The sequence below is a fragment of the Strigops habroptila genome, chromosome 9, assembly GCF_004027225.2.
Source record: "Strigops habroptila isolate Jane chromosome 9, bStrHab1.2.pri, whole genome shotgun sequence".
In the NCBI taxonomy this organism is placed as follows: domain Eukaryota; kingdom Metazoa; phylum Chordata; class Aves; order Psittaciformes; family Psittacidae; genus Strigops; species Strigops habroptila.
The window spans coordinates 42,580,661-42,604,846 of NC_044285.2; the positions used below are offsets into that span (position 1 = coordinate 42,580,661).

At 46.6% G+C, this 24,186-nt stretch overlaps 1 protein-coding gene across 1 annotated transcript in view; it reads left to right on the forward strand.

The window, feature by feature from the left end:
• GPC4 (glypican 4) overlaps window positions 1-24,186 on the forward strand; it is a 66,198-nt gene that overhangs the window by 33,907 nt on the left and 8,105 nt on the right. Inside the window, exons 3-4 of the mRNA XM_030497944.1 lie at window positions 9,460-9,851; window positions 20,703-20,868. Coding sequence (XP_030353804.1) covers window positions 9,460-9,851; window positions 20,703-20,868 — 558 coding nt within the window. The remainder of the gene's footprint in view (window positions 1-9,459; window positions 9,852-20,702; window positions 20,869-24,186) is intronic.

Genomic DNA, 24,186 nt, shown 5'->3' on the forward strand with positions numbered 1-24,186 from the left:
GCAGAGCCCAAGCCCTAGTGAGCAGAGGAACTGCCGAGTCCAGCGGCTGCTCAGTTGCTTGCTCCTGCCTTTTACAAGGGCTTTTGCTGCTGCACTTAAACCAAATCTTGTCCCTTTCTTCTGTGCACTCTGGATTTAGGAAAGGCAAGCAAGCTTCTGCATCTCTTGTTGTACGGGATATGTTCAGGAGATGAGCATGAGCTGGTCTGGCGATAGCTTTTGGAGTTCCCAGTGCCCAAGCGACAGAAGGATTTGTACAAAACCATACAGCCTGAGCCAGTGTCTGGCAAGCTATTAAATGCCAAGAGTCCCATTTCTGATCTGCTCACCCTGACTTTTCCATTAGCAGTTAAGATAAAGCAAACACAGAAGTGTAAAATGAAACCCCTTCAGGAGGATGAGCGGAAGGAAACCAAATCCAAGCAGTGGGAGCAGCCAGGGGTCCCCAAGACTGTGGTGCACCCACCCCTGTGCTGTGTGAGGACGAGGCAGAGGGGCTGGAAGGGACTCCTGTCCATGGGCCCCATTTTTGGGTTTGGCGCAGTGGCCATAGGTATAAAGCACAATCATGCCATGCATCTTTAAAGCGTTCCCTTTAAAGGGTGCCCTTTATCTTTGAATGTGAGTCCTGTGTTACTCCTGGGTGCATGGATTACTTCCAGTACTGGCATGTGGCTGAATCTCAGCGACTAGTCAGGGTGGGCATTGGCCAGATACCTTCATACTGCTGAAACTGGGGAACAAAACCCCTCCAGAATCTCATTTCTGAGTGTAGTTTTTGTTGTTCAGATAACCCTTGTCTTCCAGCTGCTGTCTCCAGGTAGGAGGTAGCAGGGAGGTGTGCTGGGACAGTGGGACACAGAGCAGGGAAGTATTAATAACCAGGAATGAGACAGAAGGGACCAGGGAAAGCTTTTTGTGGTCTCCTCTCTGCTGCTGCAGGCAGTGCGGAGGCAAACGGTGACAGACGAGCCCCACAGGTGCCCAGCCTGCTGCTCCTATAGTTAGAATTTGGCAGAGCATCGGGGCGCTCTGCCTCACCGAAATAACTGCCCTTTGGGGACCTTCATCTTGCATTAACTCTTGGATTGGAAACTGCCTGCAAGAGCAGAAACCTGGGGCCTCATCCTGCTCATGTGCCAGGGCCCCCCGTGTCCATGGCACCAAGGACTGAGGGGTTAGTCCTGGCCTCTGCAGGTAAATCACAGAACCCCAGACTGGCTTGGGTTGGAAAAGACCTTAAAGCTCATCCAGTTCCAACCCCCTGCCACAGGCAGGGACACCTTCCACTAGAGCAGGTTGCTCCAAGCCCCTGTGTCCAACCTGGCCTTGAACACTGCCAGGTATGGGGCAGCCACAGCTTCTCTGGGCACAGGGACACTGAGAGTGGAGACCTGGTGGACCTTTGATGCTTACTGTGTGGTGTTTGTGCTCCCAAATAAACCTGTGTGGTGCAGAGAGCTCTACCGTTACAACCCATCCTCTGGTGTTCATGCTGGTGACAACAGCATCATAATGTACAAATAATAGAGTAGTTCTATCTATCTGCTGCCACTCATGTCTAGATGAAGACACAGCCTTATTCTTCCCTCTCCAGGCACCAAACCTCGTACCAATCAGGACAGAAAATGATGGGAATATCCCTAAAATTTTGCAGAAACAGCAGTTGCTGAGAGGCAGTCCTTCAGGCTTGGTGTCAGACCTGTGCTTACCCAGGGTAGGGATGGAGTGGTTTAGGAGAAGCAGGAGGGAGCAACCACCAACACACTTCCTTTAGTAAATCCCACTTGCGGGCTTTTGTTTGTGCTTTCCCACTCTCTGCAGCAATAATGAAACAAATTGTCTGCTGTCTGTGCCTGGAAGTTTGTTTATTTTTTGTTTTTGTTTAAGTGTCTCTTCTCCATCTGGAGGTTTTTAAAGAGGTTCATAAACCACTGTGATTTTTAGCCTTGTTTGTTGAGAAGGGTGATGCTTATGTGACAGTGGCAGGGACCAGACTGCTGTTTTCGAAGGCTCGGAAAGATGCTGAGGTCAAGTTGTCTCAGAAGGAGGAGATCTCAAAGAGGAATGTGGGGGGGCTCCTGCCCTGTAGGTTTAGGGAGGGGAATGAAGGAAAACAAAGTCTAGATTTTGTAGATTTTATAACTGGGGCAAACCTGAGCAATGGGCAAAACCACTTTGTGTATGGGCTGGGAGGGATCAAACAGTCTTCTGCCATCTCAGGTCCAAGCTGTTCAGATCACAGGTAAACTGCTCTTACCCTTTTGAGTTATTTTGTTCCAAAAGCAAAGATGGGGGCAGCTTGCTTTACACTTGGCTACAGGAAACGTGCTTGGTGCTCTCTGGTTACTAATTGCTGTCAACCAGTCAACGAGCCTTTGTTTGTCTGTTTAAAATTAACTCTCTCTTCCTCTTTTCTGCACATAGGAGCCACCTATGTGCAGGCTGGGATTGCTTGTGTAGTCCTGGGATCCTTTGGATGATGCCTTTTGAGTTAGTGGTGGTTTGGGGTGTCATAGTAGGCTTGGTGATAACCCACCAGTACGGAGCTGGAGCGATTTCATTAGTGTTAAATGTACTGTAATGTCTTAGCATTTGGCTTTTTGCATGCTGGATGTACAAATAAGAGAGGTAGTCCTAGCTACAAGAGCTCTCTGTGCAAATGTGATGAGATGAGGGGAACTAAGGTAATGGGAACGAGGAAGCCCCACCGTTGAGCTGCACGGGTTCTCCTCAAGCTGTTCAACAGCAGCAGGAAGGGAGGCTTGGAGAAATACGAATGTGTGAAATGTCTTACTGAGTGTCCCAGAAAGCTCCTCTGAATTGGGGGCATGCAGGAGGCAACCTGAAGGAACTCACAGGTTTTGCAGGTGATGTTTGCTGTTTGGGGTGTTGATACCAAATGGATGTGGGTCAGCAGGCTAAAGCAGCTGAGGGAGAATACATGTGTTTGAAAAGTCAGTTGAGATTGAGGAATGGGTGCAGTGAAAATGAGACATGGGGGAGTGGAGGGAAGAGCGAGCAAACGCAGGGAAAAGAAGCAGCAGCAGGGGAGGTGCATTGGGGGAGTTGAGTCGTGGTCATGAGGAGGAGGATGGAAGAACTGGAAATGATGGACCTGCTGCTCGGGGAGGAGGCAGTGTGGGAGAAGCCGGAGAAACCCACTATAGCTGACCCAGAACAGGACGTGCGAGTAGCGATGGTCCCTGGAAACAGGGACGAGGAGGCTGCAAAGTTTGGGCTCATCCTGCTGTGTGGGATGTGGGATCAGGAGGGGACCAAGGGCATTTCTGTTGTCACTGCTTTCCTAATTTGTGGAATGACTGCTACGTGCAGCAGGATGCAATGTGCTGCTCGTTGCTTCTTGAATCACAGACAGCAAACTCCGCACTGTTTTTCCCTCCCCTTTCATTGCTTCTTATTCTTCTAATGAGCTTGGTCTCAGTGTGATGGTGATGATCTTGCTCTGTGTGTTATCTTCTGCTCTGCTCTTTTGGGGTCCTGCCAGCCCGAATGCACAGATGAGGATTGTGCTTTTGGGCCCTCCAGAAACAAGAAGTTCTAGAAAACCACCATTTTTGGTGGTTGGGTTGTTTTTTTTTCCCATATGAGGCTGCAGCCCAATTGTTGTTATTGTCTTGAAACCTTTCACTGATCAGGCAAACCTTGGGGAGATGTTGTTTTCCCTCCCACCTCTCTATAGAGTTCGCATGTTGGGGCTGTTGCTGCGACACTGGCATGATTTAAGCCTGTACTTCTTCAAACTCTGTGGAAGAGTTCTTCCCATGTCCGTAAGTGTTAACACATGTTTGAAAACAGGACAGAGAAACAGCTTGTGGATTTGCCCTGCCCTTCCTGAGTTCATATTCAATAAATGTGTTAACACTGCGTATTCATCGGTTTCTCAACACTTCCGGAAGAAGGTTGTTAAGCCATGGTTTGTTTTTCCCTGGTGGAAATTACAAATGCAGTATATGCAATAAAGGAAGTGAAGGCATATTAAAAATAATGAGGCACATTTAGGAAAAAAAAGAAATGAAAAAAAAAATAATCTTTTTCCTTTGGAGTCAGTGGCACAGCTCCGCGTGGCTTCACCTTTGAGGTGAGAAGAGCTGTGAAACATCTGTCTCTTTTCCTCCAAATCCCTTTTATCTGTCTGGATTGAGTTTTGCTTCACATGGTAGGAGCCAGCTGCAGGGTGGAGTTTGCATCCACACATGCACCTCTGCGAAGGCGCTGGGATCATAGAATCAACTAGGTTGGAAAAGACCTTTAAGATCATCAAATCCAACCATTACCTCGGGACTGCCAAGACCACCACTAAACCATATCACTGAGGGCCTCATCTACATGGGTTTTGGGGTGGTGCCTTCAGGGCTGTGGCTCAGGCAATAGCATTCGTCTGGGAACACATCTTGCTGTTGTGGATGGTTTTATGAATAAACCATTTAATGAGAAAATGTAATTAATCTCTGGCAGGGTTCTCTACACACTAGAAAGCATAACTGTCTATACAGACAAGCAAATTAAAGGTTTTGGTAAGACAGACGGTCCTTAATGACCCATAATCTGGACAGCATATTAAGAGGATACCTGAAAAGCTGGGTGGCAAATTAGCTGAAACTAATTAATTGTGTCTTTAAAAATTCCCTCTTCATGCTTGAGCCTGGTTTTTGTGTTTTAAGGTGTGTTGGGTAATCGCACTTCTGCCTGGTGTCTGTTTCTGTAGTTAGTTTGGAAGCCTCAAGCAGAATAAGGCCAGTTGAAAACTCAGTTCTAAATTAGGCAAACCTGGTGCATGGGGAATGTAGCGTGTCCAGTGGCTTTGGAGAGCAGAAAGGTGCATGGTGGACCTGGTCTCCTTTTGGAGGGACACGAGCACACCCAAACAGGGCCAACAGATGGGCATGTGTAGAGAGCACGCTGGCCCAACAGCCTTGCTGAGTAAAGCCCTTTGAGAGTCTTGGGTAAGACTCTGCCTTTTCCCCACCTCAGTTAAGGTTTCCTCTGCTCTATAAAGTGGGTTTTTTTGGTGCTGAGCCCTGGGTCGCTTGTGGTTTGTCTTTTTGCAGTTGCTGAAGAGGAGCAAGAGAGGTGCCGTGGAGCGTTCCTGAAGATCAGGAAATGCAAGGCAAAACTTTGCATCCTATGGTGGTTAGCTATGGATTCAGCCTGCGGCATGGCTGGAGGGGTAGAGGGCATGAGGGCTTTGGTCCTGCTGAGGGGCAGCCGGTGGTGGCAGGAGGCAGCTCAGGCCAGCATGCATAGGGAAATGCCAAACCTGCCTTTTGGTGAAGGTGAACGTGCCCCCTCTATGTTCATCTAATTTCCAGGAGCTGCCTTTGATGGATGTAGAACTGTGCCCTGCAGCAGCAGCCTCTCCTCATCAAAAGCCCTCTTGTATGATAATCCCACTCTTAATGCTGAAAACGTCAGCACGAGCAATAGGAAAATGTTGCATCCCTTCTTACTTGGAATATATTTTCAGATGAGACCTTTGAATCCAAGATAAAAAATACTGGATACGAAAGTGGAAGGAAGTGAATGTGTTGTCTGGAGGTGGGACTTGCCCTCTGCCTCGCAGTGGGTGGAGTGATTGTGTTTAAGTAGCTTGTGCATCCACAATTTGGAAGAAAGATTGTTTTGAGTTATTCTGGCACTGGAAGCTGATGTCATTTGGAGGCACCTCGGGAAGGTGCGGTGCTCTTCTGCACTGGGTTGCTGGCAGGGCTGGTCTGCCCTTAAGCTGCAAACAGGTAATACATCTTATTACCTGAAAAAAGAGGAAATTGCTAAGTAACTATGGTTATGTTTCCCACTGTGCTTTTTTTATGGAAGTTGTTCTTTTGTTGTTGTTCGGTTTGGTTTTTCCAGGACTCTTATTGCAGAAATACCATGTCACATCCAGTCTTTCTTACAGTTTCATGACATGGAATCCCAGACTGGTTTGAGTTGGAAGGGACCTTAAAGCTCACCCAGTTCCAACCCCCTGCCACGAGCAGGGACACCTTCCACTAGAGCAGGTTGCTCCAAGCCCCTGTGTCCAACCTGGCCTTGAACACTGCCAGGGATGGGGCAGCCACAACTTCCTTGGACAGCCCCTGAGTGTTGGCCATTGAAATTCTACCCTGAAATTCAAGCATGTTAAAAGAATAAACAGGGCCCACAGCTGCAGATTTCCCCACTGTAGATTCCTGCCTTTTCTATCTCGAAAGTTAATTGATTTGGAAATGTTTTCTTTGAGCATCAAAGTTCATAGCATCCACAGGATTTATTTTGCAGTGGTCTTTCTTCTTGGTGTTAGGAAAGGTTTTGTGGCTCTGGTACCTTTTCCCCTGCACTCATCCTTCTGAGCATCACCCCGAGGTACGAGATGACTTTGCATCAGCAGGGCTTAGGTGAGATGGATTGAAGCTGTACAATGTGGACTTGCTTCTCTATCAGACTGGACCAGAGATGGCTGAACCACATTAGCCCAGCACCTGTGTTGTGGTCCATCCTCTCTGTGTAATGCAGACATCTCTCCACACTCTGCACTTAGCTAGGAGAACCAGGGAGACCTTCAAGCCGTGTGCTGCTCCTACGGCTTGGTTTGGGAAGCCCTTCCCAGCGGTGTGTGTGCTTATGCCTGTTTGCTGACAGAGGGGCCAGCCCTTGTTCTGGGAGTTTAAATAAGATAACTAGGGGGGAAAAGAGAGCCTGCCATCCCTCCAGATAGCAGCATCTCGGAGAGCACTGGCAAAGTATGATTTGTCATCTGTGAGAAATGTTTGCATTTGACAGCTTTTCACAGGAAGCCTGTCAGAGTGATAATTTAATGAGTACAGATTGCTTGCAACACAGCTGTAAAACGTGCTTTTACAGTGCTGTAAAATAAGCAACCGAGGCCTTTGTGTGTTTGCTTTGTTTGAGAACAAGTCAACTTCTAATACAAATAAAAGGTGGTCATTTATTTTACCCAGCAAACAGTCAAGACGTAAGAGAGGAACCTGCCATTTTTCTTCTTGTGTTGGCAAGGTTAATGCTGGGTTACGTTGGTGTTTGCTAATCAGCTTGTTTCTGTGAAGGGGAGAACTAACATCTAATTAGATCTAGGGAGTTACTAGTCAGGTTAGCATTTAAGTCATAAAAAGGACTTTTGGGTTTTCTTCTCTTCATTGCAGACGTCTATGCCTGGGTTTTGCACAGAGAAAAGCTTGATGTTCCTTCTGTGCCCAAGCTGATTTCTTGACAGAAGCTGAGGATGCACACTTAGAGTATGCCAACAGCTAGAGTAAAACGGATCTGTATTTATAATTTAATCTGTGCTGCTGACCAGGTGAAGCGCTGTGCATTGTGTGGAGGAAGATATTGCTGTGAGTGCCCTACTGCTGGGTCCATCGTGCTCGCTGGCATGGGGCAGTCCCTCATCCCTGGTGCCGTGCTCAGCATCCCTTCTCCCCACATTCCCAACCTCATCCCTGCCCCAGGAGCCTCGATGTGCCAGCAAGGCCATCCACGGGCCAAGCCACTGGCACCAGGGCATCCCATCTGGCATGGTTTGGGATGCAGGCGTGTGCTGGTGGGAGGCTTTGTGGGGTGGGAGGGTGGGTGCTGCCTCTGTGCTGCAGACACGCAGCCTCCTCTGTCCTCCTTCCCTCCTGGTCTGGACAGGGGCACCTGGGAACGGATGTTTCCTGCGTATGGAAGCACTGGCTGCTGCTTGAGCCAGAGGTGACGGCTTCTTACCTACCTGGTGCCTCCTGCAGCAGTGTTGTGTTGGGGCTTTAGAGGTGGCTGGGTTTGGGGGGAAGTTTTCTTTTCCTTTATTTACCTTCCTTTTGGGCAAGGTAAATAAAGGCATTTGCTACTAATTAGGTTGTATTTTATTTTCAGGATAATTAATGAACATACCTGATTCTAGCCCACGTGACAAATTGCTAAGAGACGAAGTGCTCTAAAGCCCGGGTTCAGTTTAATTCAACTTCCATGTTGGAGTGTAACCAATAAATGAGTTTGGGCAGGAGGCTAAGTTGATTATGGTAATATGGAAATATTACTTTAGGTGATTTTCCTGGCTTAAAACAGTGCTTTGGGTTCCTTTAGACTAGTGGTTGAAACTATCTAATAGATTTCCCATCAATATAATTTCAGAGTCTTAATTCTTTCTGAAGAGTTTGCTGAAGCATCTGCCAGCTCTTGTGCCTGGCAAAAGGTCTATTTAAATAAACAACTTATTTGGTGATAGTAAAAGGTCTGAGCAAAGGAAGGAAGTGAGCCTTCAAAATGATGAAGTGAATTAGAAATTAATATACACCAAGCTAATCTCTATAGTATAAACTCAACAGGAAAAAAACCTTCCTGCAGAGGAAATGCCAGTCATGGGAACGAAAGTGGAGGTTCCTGCTGATATTGGACAGAGGATGTGTTGGGTGTTTGAAATCAATCTCTTCTTCCCTGGATCATTTCTCTTGTGCTCCTAAGAGGCTGCATTATATACAGCCATGTCAGGCACTGAGCCCCATGACTCTGTTGGTCAGGAACTCCAAGAATGTTTCAGTTTTTCCAGAAAATGTTTTCTGTGTTAGGCTTTGTTTGTACTGGAGCACTTTGAAGACGAAAAGCTGAACTTCAGCATACTTTTAATACGTTTTAACAAGGTTTAAATTCACACTGGGCCAAAACAGCCCTCCCCCCTCCCCTCCTTCTAACAACTTCTGGCTCTAAACATGACTCCTTTGAGGATTAAAAAAACCACAGAGGCATGTTTTATTAAAAAATATTTATTGAAAATGAGTCACAGAGAAGCAGAGGTCACAATCCTCAATTGCTGGTGGCATGCATAAAATAATACACTTCCTTGCTGGTGCCATGCGTGGTGGTGGAGGCAGTGCCTGCGCCCCGGGGTGCCAGTGTCCCCGTGGACCTGGAGCAAACAGGCGGCAGCACCACCGGCACGTGAGGGTTTGTCCTGGTGGCGCTTACCTGTAGCTCCTTCCCAAGGCCATGGAGCATGGAGTTTTGTTCCAAAATGGCCCAAATGCATTTGGCTTAATGGACACTTTGCCTGGTTTTATTTTATTTTATTTTATTTTATTTTATTTTATTTTATTTTATTTATTTTAATTCATCTACACAAATCTCTAAGGCAAAGAGTTTGTGGTAATCACAGAATCATGGAATGGTTTGGGTTGAAGGGACCTTAAAGCTCCTGACTTTTGTCATGGGATTCAGGTTTGCATCACAAGACGTTTCCCTCTTGCAAGTCTTCCAGTCAGGAGAGAGGTTGGGGGGTTCGTTTATGAAAAGTAACCCAAAATGTTGAGATCTAGAAATGGTTTGAAATTTTTAGGAAGCCCTTTAACCTCCCATTTTATGTGGGTGATGGTTGGTGAGTTTCCCAGCTCAGTAGTGATTGTAGAAGTGTGCGAACACACCACTTGGTCCTCGTGTTTACCAGATCTTCTCTTCCTCTTCTAGAGTTCTTCAAGGAACTCCTCGAAAACGCGGAGAAGTCTCTGAACGACATGTTCGTGCGGACGTACGGCCGCTTGTACATGCAGAACTCGGAGCTGTTCAAGGACCTGTTTGTGGAGCTGAAGCGGTACTACGTAGGTGGCAATGTCAACCTGGAGGAGATGCTCAACGAGTTCTGGGCACGCTTGCTGGAGCGCATGTTCCGGCTGGTGAATCCCCAGTACCACTTCACGGACGAGTACCTTGAGTGCGTCAGCAAGTACACGGAGCAACTGAAGCCCTTCGGGGACGTGCCGCGGAAGCTCAAGCTACAAGTGACACGAGCGTTTGTGGCTGCCCGCACCTTCGCGCAGGGCCTCGCTGTCGCGAGGGACGTCGTGAGCAAAGTGTCCGCGGTGAGCTTTGTGTCATGGTTATTCCTATGTCCCCTGTGATGGGTAGCATCTTTCTCTGTTGTCCTGATTGGGTACCTAAAGGTGATGGTGGTAGTTGAGTGCAGGTAGGGCCAAACTCCATTGAGGTAGGCTGTGTATGGAATCATAGAATGGTTTGGGTTGGAAAGGACCTGAAGATCACCTAATTCCAACCCCCTGCTGTGGGCAGGGGTGCCTCACACTAGACCGTGTTGCCCAAGCCCTGTCCAGCCTGGCCTTGAACACTGCCAGGGATGGAGCATTGGGCACCCTGTGCCAGCGCCTCACCACCATCACAGGGAAGAACTTCTTCCTTATATCTAACCTGAACTTCCCCTGTTCAAGTTTAAACCCATCACCCCTTGTCCTAACGCTACAATCATGTTCTGGGGACACCACCATCCAGTGCTGCAGCCTGGCAGCTGGGATGTTCTCCAGCTTGATGCTGTCCTCCTGTCTAGGGTACAGCAACAAGCAGGAAATTAAATGCCTTCTGCAATGGAAATAACCATGTTTACTTGTGTAGTGGCCCTATCTTCTTCTTAATATTGCCTTCAAATTACAGTGAGTCATGGATGCTATGGGCATCTATTATGGAGCAGCTGATTATTTGCTCCTTGCTCCCAGGCATGGGGAGACCAAACAGTGCTTTTATGATAACAGTAAGCCAGAGCCATACGCACAGGGCAGGAGCCAGTTGTACTTGGTGCCACACATGCAGCACGAGTTAGACCTCAGACTTTTATGGTCAAGTCATTTGGGGGGGGATCAAACAGCTGTGGTGTGTTGGTCACTTGTATGTTTACCTCCCTCTTCTTAGAAACCACTTTGGAGTGGTTTAAATGGGGCGACGTTTTCTTTTGATATAAGATCTGTCTTTAATTTTAGTCTAAGGAGCAGGTGTAGTCAATAATTGCCTTAAAGTGATTGTGCAAGATAAGAAATATTAGTGATTTCCTTTTAACAAACCCAGCTAATTTCCTGTGGGCTCCGGAAGATGTGGTACAATCATTGAATTGGGCAGAGAGAGGTTTACTTCCTCTCTGCCTGGTTATGGAGTAGTAAAACACGAGACTGAAAGGGCAGGCAGCAGTTTGAATCACCCTCAGTGCCAGGAAAGGGAAAAAAGAAAAGGCAAACCAGAATAGCAATTCAGGTGTTAGAAGCAGAATGCAGTTTTGGAGGCAGCAAAAGAAGCATCACTGAGAGATAATCATTCCAATTGCTTTGACTTGCAGAGATAGTATTAAAATACTGTCTCTCTGGAAAGGAAAAAAAAAATCTGCATCCATGTTAATTTTTCTTGAGGAAACATGAGGAAAACCAGCCTGTGATAAACCTACATGTGTGTGATAGGGCAGAGGATATTAGCAAGGAGAAAGCTGCCATATCCAGGCTCCAGGAGCAAGTTGTGCATTAGCAGGGGCAAGTCCCTGGACACACTGACTCCCCATCTAATAGTGCTGGCTCTTGTGTTAGACATGTTTACATGCCACTGGTTGAGGATGGGTGGTGTGGAGCTCCATGGGTGACATGGGGGGTCCCTCTGATGAGACCACAAAATCCTTCAGCCTCAGGGGCACCGTCCTGTGGTGGGAAGATGTGGGAGGGAGGGTCAGTGCTGGGTGAGGCCAAGTGTGATGCCTCCATGCTAGGTCACTGGCCAAGACCTTTTGGTTGGAGTTTCAGCTTTGGTGGCTCTTGTTTCTGGCTCTGTGGCAGATGCTGTGGTCAGGGGTTGGGGTTTTCGCTGCCGGAGTGTGGATGAAGTATTTGGGTGGGAAGCCTGTCCATTAAGCCCCTGTGAGGTTTTTGGGTATGTGCAATCACTTGATAGGCAGTGAACGTGCATGGGTGAGGGATCATGTTTATGCTCCATCTGCTCAGAATTCATCAAAACGTCTCCAGGCTTGACATGGAACCACGAGGGCTTCGGTCCCCGCATCTGTTACGAATCAGAGTCGTGGAGCTGAGGTGGTGTCGTGATTTCTCTTTCCCTTTGAAGATACTTGAGTATAGAGTTGCTTTCAACCCTAGAATAAATTACTCGAGTATGGAAAGCTACCCAGAGACCCACTCAGCTGCAAAAATAGCTCACGTGTCGTGGACAGTCACAGTTCCTGCACTTACCACTTCACTTTCACAAGTTGCACTGGAAATCCTGCAACAGATTGACTTTTCCAAGCAGTAGCAAAAGTCCCTGCTGCTGAATAAGCTTCAGTTGCAGCAGTAGAAGGAATAATAATCTTTTCTGTAGGGTTTTAATCTCATTCAGTGGAAATCTAACATCATGTTTCTGCAGGATACAATGGGAAACTCTATATGCGAGTTTAAAAGCTGCTGTTTTTATGCCTGCTGCTTTGCGGTTGTGTTTTGGGGCTTCCCACATTACATATAGATTAGCCTGGCTTTGCTGAGCTCTATATAATGACTCTATTGACTTTGCTTCCTTATTATTTTTACTCGGGACTTGTAGTGGAATGACTGCTTATACCAGGGATTAACTTGAGGGATAAATCTTCTTCTTGATGAAAAATTGTCCAAAGTGATGCAAATGAGTTTTACTTTTAATGCGTTTTGTAGCAAGCAAGTTAAAAATGCTTAATTGAAAATCCTCAGGAGGAGAAATACAAACTACTGCAAGACCCAGCTGCTTCTTACTTTCCTGGGGTGCTATCAGGAGAGCAAAGAGCACTTTACAGTAGAACAGCCTTGATGGCTTTTTAATGATCCTACGTGTTTTTACATCTTTGCTCGGGAGATGCATTTAGAAAGGTGGTGTGAGTTTGGGAGCTAAGGGGGAAAAGAAGTGAGAATATTGAAAAGCTGCAAGTGTGCTTGATTCCTGAGCCAGAATGATAGAAAATAACTTTGAATTCAGCCTTGGATGGCGCAGAAGCCATGTGCTGCTGCCCAAACACACACCAGAGAGAAAGCTATTGGGTTCTGAGAGAAAGCACAGATTTTTTTTCAGACTGTGTCTAAAAACCACAGAGTTTTTGATGCTCAAGTGTTCACCCTTCAAATTCCCTCCTTTGGACCCAAAGGGTACAAAATCCTCCAGTTCCTGAACAGCAGATCCGAGAAGAAATCCCAGGGTGCTGTTTGTGCCTGCCAGAGATGTGTCCTGCGTTTGAGGTGGGCTGCAAGGGGCTGGGGGCCTCCAGCCCTTCCCTCCATCGCCTGCTGATGCCTGGTGCTTTCTCTGACCTTGCTGCCCCTGCCTTGGGGAGACGGAAATCTGCCCATCCCCTAATTGCTTGCTTGCTACTTAGCCCTTGACAAGCACTAAAATCAGCCGGGTTAAATTGCTGCCAGCAGTGACATTTCCTGCCCCAGCCAGGGTGGGGAAAAAAAGGAGCAAATACAAGCCAGAGCCCAGGGTGACCGAAGAAAGGATGAGAACCAGCAACTGGGCAGTTCTCAAGCTGCAGAGATGGTCCTGTAATTACTTACATGCGATTAAACCCACAACCTGGTCGAGGGTCGTGACACCTTTGAGAGCAAAGTGCGCAGGGGCTTGTCGGGTGCAGGTCAACTATAGGCACGGGATGGAGATCCCTGTTGTGGGGGGAGAATAAGGTGGTGAAGTCAAGGACTGAGCTCCTGACAGCATTCTGTCGGGTCGGGAGGACCCCGCTTGCCCTGCGTGATAAGGTCAACAGTGGAGGCACGTGAAGCATGAAGGTACCAGACATCGAATCCCTGGGTTTGTGCTGCCATCTCTCCGTGGTGTTGCAGATGGGGACCTGCAGATGGGACCTCCTGCATTTGCAGCAGTGGTGAGAGTTTTCTGCAGCCCCCCCCGGAAATTTATGCTGATGAACTGTTGTTTTGGGGTTCTTTTACCACTTCTTCCTCTTGCCTTTGTGTCTGATGGGTTGAGGAACTGCTGGGAGCACAGCTTCATGTGACGAATACACCTACTCTCCTTCCTTTGGCATCCTCAAGAGACTAACAGCCTAGAGGAAGCTGCAGAGATGTTTGTTCATGGGGGCTGGAGAAGGCTCAGCTTCCTTGGTATCAGCATGTCTTCCCTAATGAAGTGTGATGATAGCAGCCAAGTAGGGAATTTTCTTCAAACCGTTTATGGAAGAGAATGGCAGAGGGGACACTGGTGATTGCCTTCCCACAGCCTTCCCAGAGCTGGAGCGAGAGGCCACGGCTTTTTGACTCCTTTTGCTCTGAGCTGCCTCATCTCTAACGAAGCATCCACCCATGGAGAACAACTTGAAGCTCTGAGTCTGTATAAACCAACCTACCGTTGACCTGCCTGAGCTCCCTTACCTTCAGCTGCATCTCCTGAGCCCTTTTTGGCATGGATGCTGAATGTGGACAAGACACGTGTTGCTTGAATGTGTAGAGAGGAGACGGGGGGGCAGACGCTGCTGCTTCATTGGCAACTGAGAAACAGCCAGAAGGAGCCCTTTTAGTGTTGCAAAGGACCTCCAAAGAAGCAGTGCTGTCCAGGCAGCAAGTTGCAAGCCATGGGGCCAGACTGAGGGGCTGCTCTGCACAAGGACATCGCCTTCCCTGTGCCAAGGGCAAACATCAATGCAGAAAACAATACCAAGCACTTCTCCACATCAAAGATGACCCTGAGAAGACCTGCCAAGAATGTGGCTGCATCTGCCTCAGCTCCAGCCATCTGAGGGTCTGCGCTAGGCATAGCCTTCAAAGCATGCTTGAAGGGGCTGAGAGCGCGCCTGGATGTGGCTGTGGATGTGGAGCTGATGGCCTCATGCAGGAGTGTTTCAGTCCACTATTTTTTTGGGAAGGGTTTTTTGTTGTTCATTTGGTTGTTCATTTGGTTTTTTTCTTTTTTTCTTGGGTGGTTTTTCCTTTCCTTGCCTCTCCCTCCCTCTGTGGTTCTGCTGCTAATTTTGAGAACAACGTGAAGGGATAACTGAGGAAGTTTTTGGGTGTAGCTGCCAAGATAAATGTTCTTGCTGCTTTGCTCATTAAAGCAAACAATGCTTCTGGTTATCTGCAGGGTGTCTGGGTCAGGAAGAGGCAGGTGCTGCAGAGAACAAGCTTTTTGTGAAAGACACGTTGGTCCTGGGGACACAGAGCAGGAGATGCTGACTTGGCACTCTGAGGTCCCCTCTGTCACATGTGGGTTGTGGGTGCTGGTGGGGAAGACAAGCAAGATTTGCTCTCCTTTTGACACATTAATATTACAACTGAGCAGGTTGAGTGACTCGTGGTGTAATTCTTAGGAGCTCTCCTATTCCTCTAGCAGTGTCATATCTAGGGGGGAAAGAAGGTGTAAGTAGGAAATGGAGCATAAGTGTACTCTTGAACTTCTCCTTGCACAAGGTAAAGCCGCAGCAGATGTCACCATCAGTGAATACTGAGGCACAGAGCTGCAAGGTTCCTGAATACCCCTCCTAAATGTTCTCCTTTGTGCAAGGCTTCGGAGACCCAAATCTGTGGTTGAACCAGATGCTTTTGAAATTATTCATGTGTTAGCACTGGGCCAGAAAATTGGTTAAAGGCGTAGTTAATTCCAAAACACTTTCATTGGAATATTTGGGGTGGGGAAGCAAACCAAGAGCCTCCCAAGTGATCTTCTGCTTCACAGCGAGCTGAGTGTCTGGACCAGCGTGTGCCAAGATGATGCTCTTGCACAACACTAAGGGAAGGAAAAAGTGATGCAAGGAAGGTTGTGTTGGTCCTAGAAATGGATGACACTTGTCTAAATGGGTGGCTCACCTGGAGCATCCCACAGTCCTTCAGTCAGCTTTGGAGATAGCTTCTGAAGTCAGGAAATCCATGTCTCTGAGAAGTTATCCCTTTGGTCTTTCTTGTCCAGTATCATGCTGATATTTATTTATTTATTTATTTTTGCAAAGGAAACAGTACAAATCAAAAGTAATTTCACCACAATTTATTTTTGAATTGCTGGATTTTTATGGTTTTTGGTGGCTGTGCTGCTGGCATGGCAACGCTGCTGTTGTGCAAGCTGGGAAAATAAGCAAGCCTGAGCTATCGGTGGTGTTATAAATAGTTATTAAAGCTGACAGGACTTTAAATGTTGTTATTAACATTCTTAATGTTAACTCGAGGGTAGAGTGAGAGAACAAAATGTGGCTCTGGCTGTCTGGCAGCTAGTGGGAGCTCCCTGCAGTACCATCCATGGTTGGAGCTCTGTCATCCTTCCTCAGCTATTTGTTGCCTTAGGAAGGGGGAAAAAGAAACCAGTTGCTTCTCTGAACTTGCAAAGATAGGTTTATTTTGAGTTTTGGTGGCTTTGTGGTAGGCTGTTAACAAGGCATTTCACTTGATAGGTGTGTATCTTAATGGTGGAGTTTCTACCAGATGTATGAATCCAGATGCAATTGCTAACGAGTTGGAAAAGGCTAAGGATGTAAGGCAAGCATTTCCCTTGCGTGAGACTCTGGAATGGGATGGATGTGACAAGGTACCAACAAAAAACAGATATTGCTTTACTAAGAGCATCTTATTTTTAAAAGAACATGCTTGTACCTTCACCAGTCAGTGTAAGCTGTGGGGGTGTTGTGGTTTAAACCCAGTGGAATGTAATCCTGCGGGTTGAGATAAGAACAGTTTAATAACTAAAGTACAATATGATACTACTAATAATGATAAGGGGAAATAACAAGGGGAGAGAACATAAAACTAAAAGGAGAAAGGGAAAACAAACACTGACCAGCAGTGATGCCCAATACAACTGCTCAGTACCTGCTAACCGATACCCAGCCTGACCTGAGCAGCGATCAGTCCCTTCCGGATGACTCCCCCCAGTTTCTATACTGGGCATGATGTGCTGTGGTATGGAATATCCCTTTGGATAGTGTGGGTCAGGTGTCCTGTCTCTGCTCCCTATCGCCTTTTTGTGCCCCCCCCCGCCCCCGGCAGAGCACGAGGGACTGAACAGTCCTTGATCAGGGTAAGTGCTGCTGAGCAACAACTAAACCATCAGTGTGTTACCAGCATTATTCCCAGACTAGAGCCAAAGCACAGCATTGCACCAGATACTAGGAAGAGAATTAACTATCCCAGACAAAACCAGGACAGGGGGTATCCCAACAAATATGATGTGAAACATTTGAATCAAGCTCAGAATTGTTTGCTTTTCACTTAATTCTTGTGGTTTGTGTGGAAATCTGTGTTTTTAAGGAGCAGGTTTGATACGAATGTGAAGATTGGTGCCAGAATACATCTGTTAGCAGCTTTTAATCTTCACGTTTGACAAAGCATAGAGATCTGGACAAATTGTAATTTACATGATGAAACCACAGGGTGATGGATTGCTGCAGTGGCGTGGAACGTCAGACAAAGGAGATAAATTTCTCAAGATAAAAGGAAGAGGTTGGAGTGCATTTACTCCTATTAGAAGGTTTTACAGGGTCTCTGCACTGCGGTGTAGTACTACCTGGGCTCAGATCTACCAGAGTAAATCCTCTTCAGCAAATAAAGCTTTCTTTGGGACTCTGCTTTATTAGAAAGGAGATTATTTGGTTTTGAGGGTCATTCTAGAGTAGAGTTTGAATGAACTCGAGTTGCTTTCCAAGATAAACACAACCCCAGAACAAAGCGTATCTGGGTTTACTGTTACATACAATGGTGTGTTAAGAGCTTGCACCTGGTGTGGCAGAGAGAACATGAAAAGCTTGTGAAGAATTGCCAGTGCAACATATGGCACGTCCCACTGACAGATCCAGAGCTCATCCGGACCGGGTCCGGGACCCTTGCCAGGGCTAGGGTTCTCATTGCGGCGGTACGCAGCAGTGAAGCATTTATCACTGTTGTAATGAGGTGTAATTGCTCATAATCTTCCCCAAAACTCTCTTGGAGGTGATCTTGCCTTGCACCTTCTTGTTGCTTCCTGACACCATCAAACGCCAGAGCTGGACTGATGGATTTGCCTTTTGTCTTCCTCTTCACCTGCAACTATTGCAAACTAACAGCTTCCCTGTGGGATACATCCATTAGTAGTTAGCGCTCGGTTCAGTCACTGTTGGCTGGGGTTTGTCTTCTGCCATCGCCATCTGGTCAGCTCTGTGTAGGGCAACAGAGGCACAAACCTGTGTGGGGAAGGAAGCCAAACCCTGCTTGCTTTTTAAAATCATCTTGGGTCTTTGTTCAAAGGATCTAATCCAAGTGACCATCCCATGTCATCTGCTGTGGAATGTGGGAAAGCGGCTTCAGTTTCCACTGCATCTGTTGGGATTCATAGAGATCAACCCCTATGAAATATCAAAGCGGGGGGGATGCTGCAGGGTTGCAGCCACTCAGCACTGGAGGGGCGAGCTTGGAACCTAAGCTGGGAAGGGTCCTCCCGGGTCACTGCTGCGCAGGTGGGTTTTTGCAGCAATCCCTTTCATAGAGCTGCAGCTTTCCATGATAGGGTTGGGGAAGTCTCTTGTTCCTTGTCCCATTTCATACTGCTCTAGTACCTGCTGGTGCTATCAGCATTTTTCTAACTTTCTTCCCAAAGAGGATGTGGAGCACTTTGAGGAACAGCAGTGCTAGAATAGCTGGGATCTGCTCATAGCCGTAAGGACTAGGCATGGAGGTCCTGGCTCCTTCCACCAAGTGACAGAGGAAGGGAATTTTATCAGAGAAATGACTGAACTACTAAACTAGGGCATCCTTCAGAGCTCTGTCTCTGGGTGGAATATGTTATTTAGTTCCCTCTTCTCGCTGCAACTTTATTGTTATGCAAGGACTGCACCATCTGGATGGCAGATGATATCTTTACATTTGTCTGTTTTCAGTTTTCCAACTATAAATCATCTGATTTAGCTGATTTCTGTTGCTTGAGCTCTTCTCAGTGTTTGAACTAAGCTCTGCTTTAAAGCTACCCTGCCTCAATAGGGAGCTTTCTTCTGGGGCTCCTGCTCCTACTGCGCCTTCCAAATATACATACGTGTGTATATATATATATACACATGCACACAGATACATATATATATATATATATATATATATATGCTCTGAAGCATCTGAATCAGATTCTACCGCCACCACAAACAGCTTTCCACATTGAGTCTCCTTTTGCTCAGCCAAACAGGCTCTTTGTGGACAAAAGAGGGGTAAAGGTGGCAGAAGAGAGGTAAAGTGATGTCTGAATGAACATTGCCAGCAATGAGCTCCATCAACTGCAGAAAATTGTCTTTCTGTCTTTCTAGCCAGTTTCCTACTGAAGAGAAACTGTGGTCTTTCTGGACTTGTTAGAAACACAGTTTCTAAGACATAACAGATTTTTATCTGTTATCTCTTTTCATAAGAAAAAAGGGTTTAAAAATCTGCTCATATCATTAGCAAACCCCGGCTGATTTTGTAGTGGGGTTTTTGATTTCTGGTTTGTTTTTGTTAAAAACAATTGCTTCCTAATTTCACGTGCTGCCAACTAGTTTTTGCACCAGAAGATTGTGTTCAGTTTCTCCTTAGCCCTCATGCCAAGACGGGCTTTGCAATAGTAAGGTCTTCATGTACGTGTGGTACCAGATCTTTCTTCCTTGTGTACGTTCATCTTCATTCAGTCCTGTTGTCCTCTCTGCCGCGAAGTTGATTTCCATACTTTCAGCAGATGAGATGTGGAGACCATCCACATCTCCACATGTTTGTACTGAATGACTTCTCTCTTCCTCAGGGCTGTGTGTGTCTCCTCCTTCAGCACAGTCTTAGATCATAACCTATTTAGAGCGCTCTCCATAAATGCCTTGCAAGAAGTCTTGAGCACATCGCTTTAAACACCAGAGACCTCTTCTATTTTGTCAGTGTATCTGTGATTGCATTTTAATTTTCCATTTTCATGTGTGACTAATTAACACTTAAACTTGCTCTTTGGGGAACTTCTCTGTTCAGTCCTTCAGATGGACCCACCATGTGGCCGGCACTGGTGTGTGGTGCTGGAGCTAATGCTCTTCAGACCGGCTGGGTGGAAATGGTTTCAATGAATGTTTTGAAGCTGGGCCAGAGAGTGAATCAAACATGAATGACCATGAGTCACTTTGGAAAATAGCCCTGTGGAGGGCTCAGGGGGTGATGTTCCTGCTGCAGATAGCTCCACTTGCATGCCCAGCGGTTGCACATGGGCTTCGAGGGTCCTCTCGGCTTGTCCTCAGCTGCAGGGCTGTAGCTGCCACCTCCTTTGGGTGTGGGGAATGGTGTTGCTTAGCATGATGAGTGCTGAGTATAAATGAACCTGGGTATGTGTCACGTAAATGCTGTGTTGTGGGAGCTGAATGTAAGATAAAGGAGCTGGTCTCTCTGCTGGAGAGCCCTGCTGGGCGATTGTCCGAGCAGAGCCGAGCCGCAGCACCAAGGAGAAGGAAGGCACACTGGGTGGGTTTGGTGCAGGGATAGTGGTAAGCACCCCGTCTCGGCTGCTTGTGTCCCCAAGAAAGCCCAGCATCCTTGTCTTCAGTGTGTGTTTGCAGTGGGGCTTGGATCATGCAGCCTCACATCACGCCTTTTGGGTTGGTCACGTTTTACTGCTTCCATGAGCTCAAGCACTGCATGTCCCCTTGGGGTGCCGGTCCTTGTATGGGTCCCACAATACACAAGGTGCATTGCAGTGCAGATAATGCTTTGCAGAGGTGGGGACTGTCTGTGCCCCATAAGTGGCAGGTACACTCAAGGACGTAAGCCAAACCCATTGTCTACTCCCCAGATCTCCAGACCACGTAAATGTGGAGCTCTGGCTGGAGAGTGGTGGCTGACCCCATCGCATCTCCTCTGCACAGCTATCTTCCAACCCACCCTGGGATGGAAGTTTTTGGGGTTTTTTTGCATGGGGTTTTTTTGCTGTAGTGACCGAGGACTAATTCTATTCTCCTTTCCTCTTTCTGTCTTGTACAGGTGAACCCCACGCCGCAGGGGACACGAGCGTTGCTGAAAATGATGTACTGCCCATACTGCCGAGGTCTGGTGTCGGTGAAACCCTGCTACAACTACTGCTTTAACGTCATGAGAGGCTGCTTGGCCAACCAAGGTGACTTGGACACCGAATGGAATATCTTTATGGGTAAGGCAATATGGGTTAAAAATTCATGTGAGTTTGTACTGATACCATGTCCCTCATCTGAATGGCTTTAGTGGGTGGCTGTGCTGAGCTATAGCAAGTTTTTTAGGTGTCTGTGATGGGTGTCTTTTCCTTCCACATCTCTGTATGTTTTGCTTCCGCACCTTTTGCTGTTCATGATAACTTTCTAGAATCACAGACTAGTTTGGGTTGAAGGGACCTCAAAGCTCATCCATTTCCACCTTCCTGCCACGGGCAGGGACACCTTTCACTAGAGCAGGTTGCTCCAAGCCCCTGTGTCCAACCTGGCCTTGAACACTGCCAGGGACGGGGCAGCCACAGCTTCTCTGGGCACCCTGTGCCAGTGCCTCACCACCCTCACAATAAAGAATTTCTTTCTAATATCTGAATGGAAAATACATAGAATCAGTCCTAAATAAATGAGACTTCCGTTGTACCAGTGATCTCTGTTGCAGTAAGCTTTAGAAGGATGAGGCTGCCACGTGCTTGTAGGCTTGGAGTGTCTCTTCTTGCTTGGCCAAGCATGTGTGCAAGCTGTTTTTTCCATACTGCTCCTTATACTTTCCTGTCACCATCAGCTGTCCTTCCTGAAGCCAGTTTTCTTGCTCAGCAGCCTGGAGTCTCCCTGCCAGCCGTGGGGAGCTTTGGGAAAAGCTGTAGGCCTGTATTTTACATTAAAACGTTGAATGGGATGCGTGCCTGAATCTGGTTTTTAAACAGCTCATTGGTGCTTGGCCACCATCCTTTAGAAACATTGGTTTACGTGATGCTGTGTGAGTGCTTTTGCCATCATCTTCCTCCTCTTTGTTACTTCTGTGCTTAGAAATGGTATTATTAGATACACAAAATCTAGACTGAAATGTTAAATTCTACCTTGGGTCAAGAAGCGACGATGCATCATGTCTTGAGGGCACAGGCAATAGATAAGGTTAAATGTTTTCATTTGGGCTCCTTTTCCAGGAGGCTTGATTTATCTGTGAACAGGCATCCTTTGGGAGTAGTCACTTCACTCCAGTTAATATGTGTTCAAGTGCACATGTGAAGTATCTCCTGCTACTGACAAGGCTGTGGTACTCTTCCTGTCCCACTCACGGAGAAAGGAGACTGTTAGAAAGAAAAGATTTCCCTTTCATTAAACTATGAGATTAAAAAGAAGGGAAATTGCTGATAATTGGCATTTCAGGCTAGATTTAAATCTTAGAACTTGTTTTCCCATGTTTTGCACGCTAGCTTTTCACTTTGCCTGCACCAACTGGATGTGTGCAGGGTATTATTTTCAGAAGGCGTTTTTTTTCCTGTGTATTCCATATAGGGAGTTAAATGTGACACTAAATTGGGTTTCCAAGTCATTCTCTGGGAGGCTGACACCCCCCTCAATTCCTCCCAGCCGTCTTTCTCATGAGAATATTAAGTATTTCAGCTACAATTGTTGCTGAAATAGCTCAAAGCCAGGAGACTTGCAAACATCTAGTCCAAGTAGAAAAGAGGAATCCCATGAAAGGGAAGGGCATAATGCCAGAAACCAGACAAAAGCACAAGCAGCTAATTGCTGTAGGTGGTATGCAGCTAAAAATGAACCTCGGGGGAAGCCAGCGAGCCCTGTCACACGAGGCTGATCAGGGACTGCATACAATAATTAAGATTATTAAACAAGACAATATAAATAAACACAATTCCAGGTTGGAAGCAAAGCTTTCTTCTAGCAGGGCTTCCTCCCTAAGGGAGGAATTCCCCATGGGAATTCTTGCCCATTCATTACTTAAGTATGGTATTAAGCTTCGTTACATTTCTTGGCAGTATCTGCTTGGTTCTTGCACTCTGGGTTGATTCTTGCAGTGCACCAAAAACTTAAGCTGTGGTTTCTTTAGACAGTTTAATAACTGACCAGGTCTGGTTGCATTCCACATTTCTATCTCAATTTGCCACTTGAGCAAATAAAATCAAATAGATCAGGTGTTTGGGGCAGGGCATATGTCACACATATCCCGTGTGTAGGGGCTGGAAGGTTTAAATGAATTAATAAATAAAACAAAATCCCCAATTTCCCCCCCCCCCAAAACCACCCCACAAGAAAAACACCAACAAAAACCACTCCATCTGCACGGGCTCAGTGCTATTTTGCATCGCGGGTTTAAGTGCTAAATGATGGCAATGATTTATTATGTGTCAAAACTAGATTTTTAATATAGCAGCGTAATTTAAAGATAGTTAAATGGGAGAACTTGGAACAAATGCTGCAAGTACATATGAATGGGTGCACGTGGGTATGAAATGCTCACGTGTGTGTTAGTGGATCTGTATGTGAGTCACTTATGTAAAGCTTTTCCAAACTCGGATGTAAGGTTTGTAGGGTTTTTTGAGACAAGAAGACTTTTTACTTCCTTACTTCTGGAAAGTACCATTTAAAGTTGTGGCGTAGGAAATAATGAGGGAATTGTACTCTTTTCTCCCATTTAACGATCTGAATTATTTCTCCCTCTATTCCTGACACAATTGTACCCCAATTAGACAGGGGTATACTTTGTTTCAAACAAGCTGTTGCAGGGGTTGGAGCTTTCCTGAATGAACAGTGTTAATCTCCAGTGCCTTTTCATCATTTTTATTCTTAAGTGTATTTCCCCCCCCTCCCCTCCAAGGTTTATTCTGCTCAGAGATGTCAAATTCAGGCTCTATGTATACATATCTGGAGTACGACTTTGTGTGCAAAGCATTTTTTTCCCTTTTAAGAAAAGATTGTTGTTAATGAATGGTCAAGGTCTTCCCCCTCCTTCCCTCCCCTTTTAAATCAGATCTTGGGGTTAAGACTGAAAACTGCCTTTTGTTCTTCAAGTCAGACAGTGAGGCTGAAGATGTGGGTTTCTGATTATTGGGGGCACAATGCGAAAGAATTGCTTGCCTTCATGAGAGCGAGGTGCTTTGTTGCCAAGGATTGTCTCAATGCCAGTAGCAAGGACAAATGTATGCAGGAGGAAAAGGGTCTTTAAGGGATGGTGCTATGTGGTGTGGGTTGGGGGGGGGTGTCCCTCCCCAAATCCACTTCCATCTCCCCATTACAGGGAGGAGACACTCTTTGTCATGCTGTGTGTTTGTAATAAATGGCCTGGGTACATTTTTCACTCTGCCAGACCTTCCTTTTTGTGAAGCACCTCACTGGCTTATAAATAGCAATTATTTTGCACCAGAGCTGGGGCAAAAATCATTGATCTTTATAATCAACTCCTTTCTTGAGTAATGGGAAAATCACTGGGAGGTGAGTTGCACAGAAGCTTCATTTCTGGTGTTGGTGCAGCATGCCTCCCC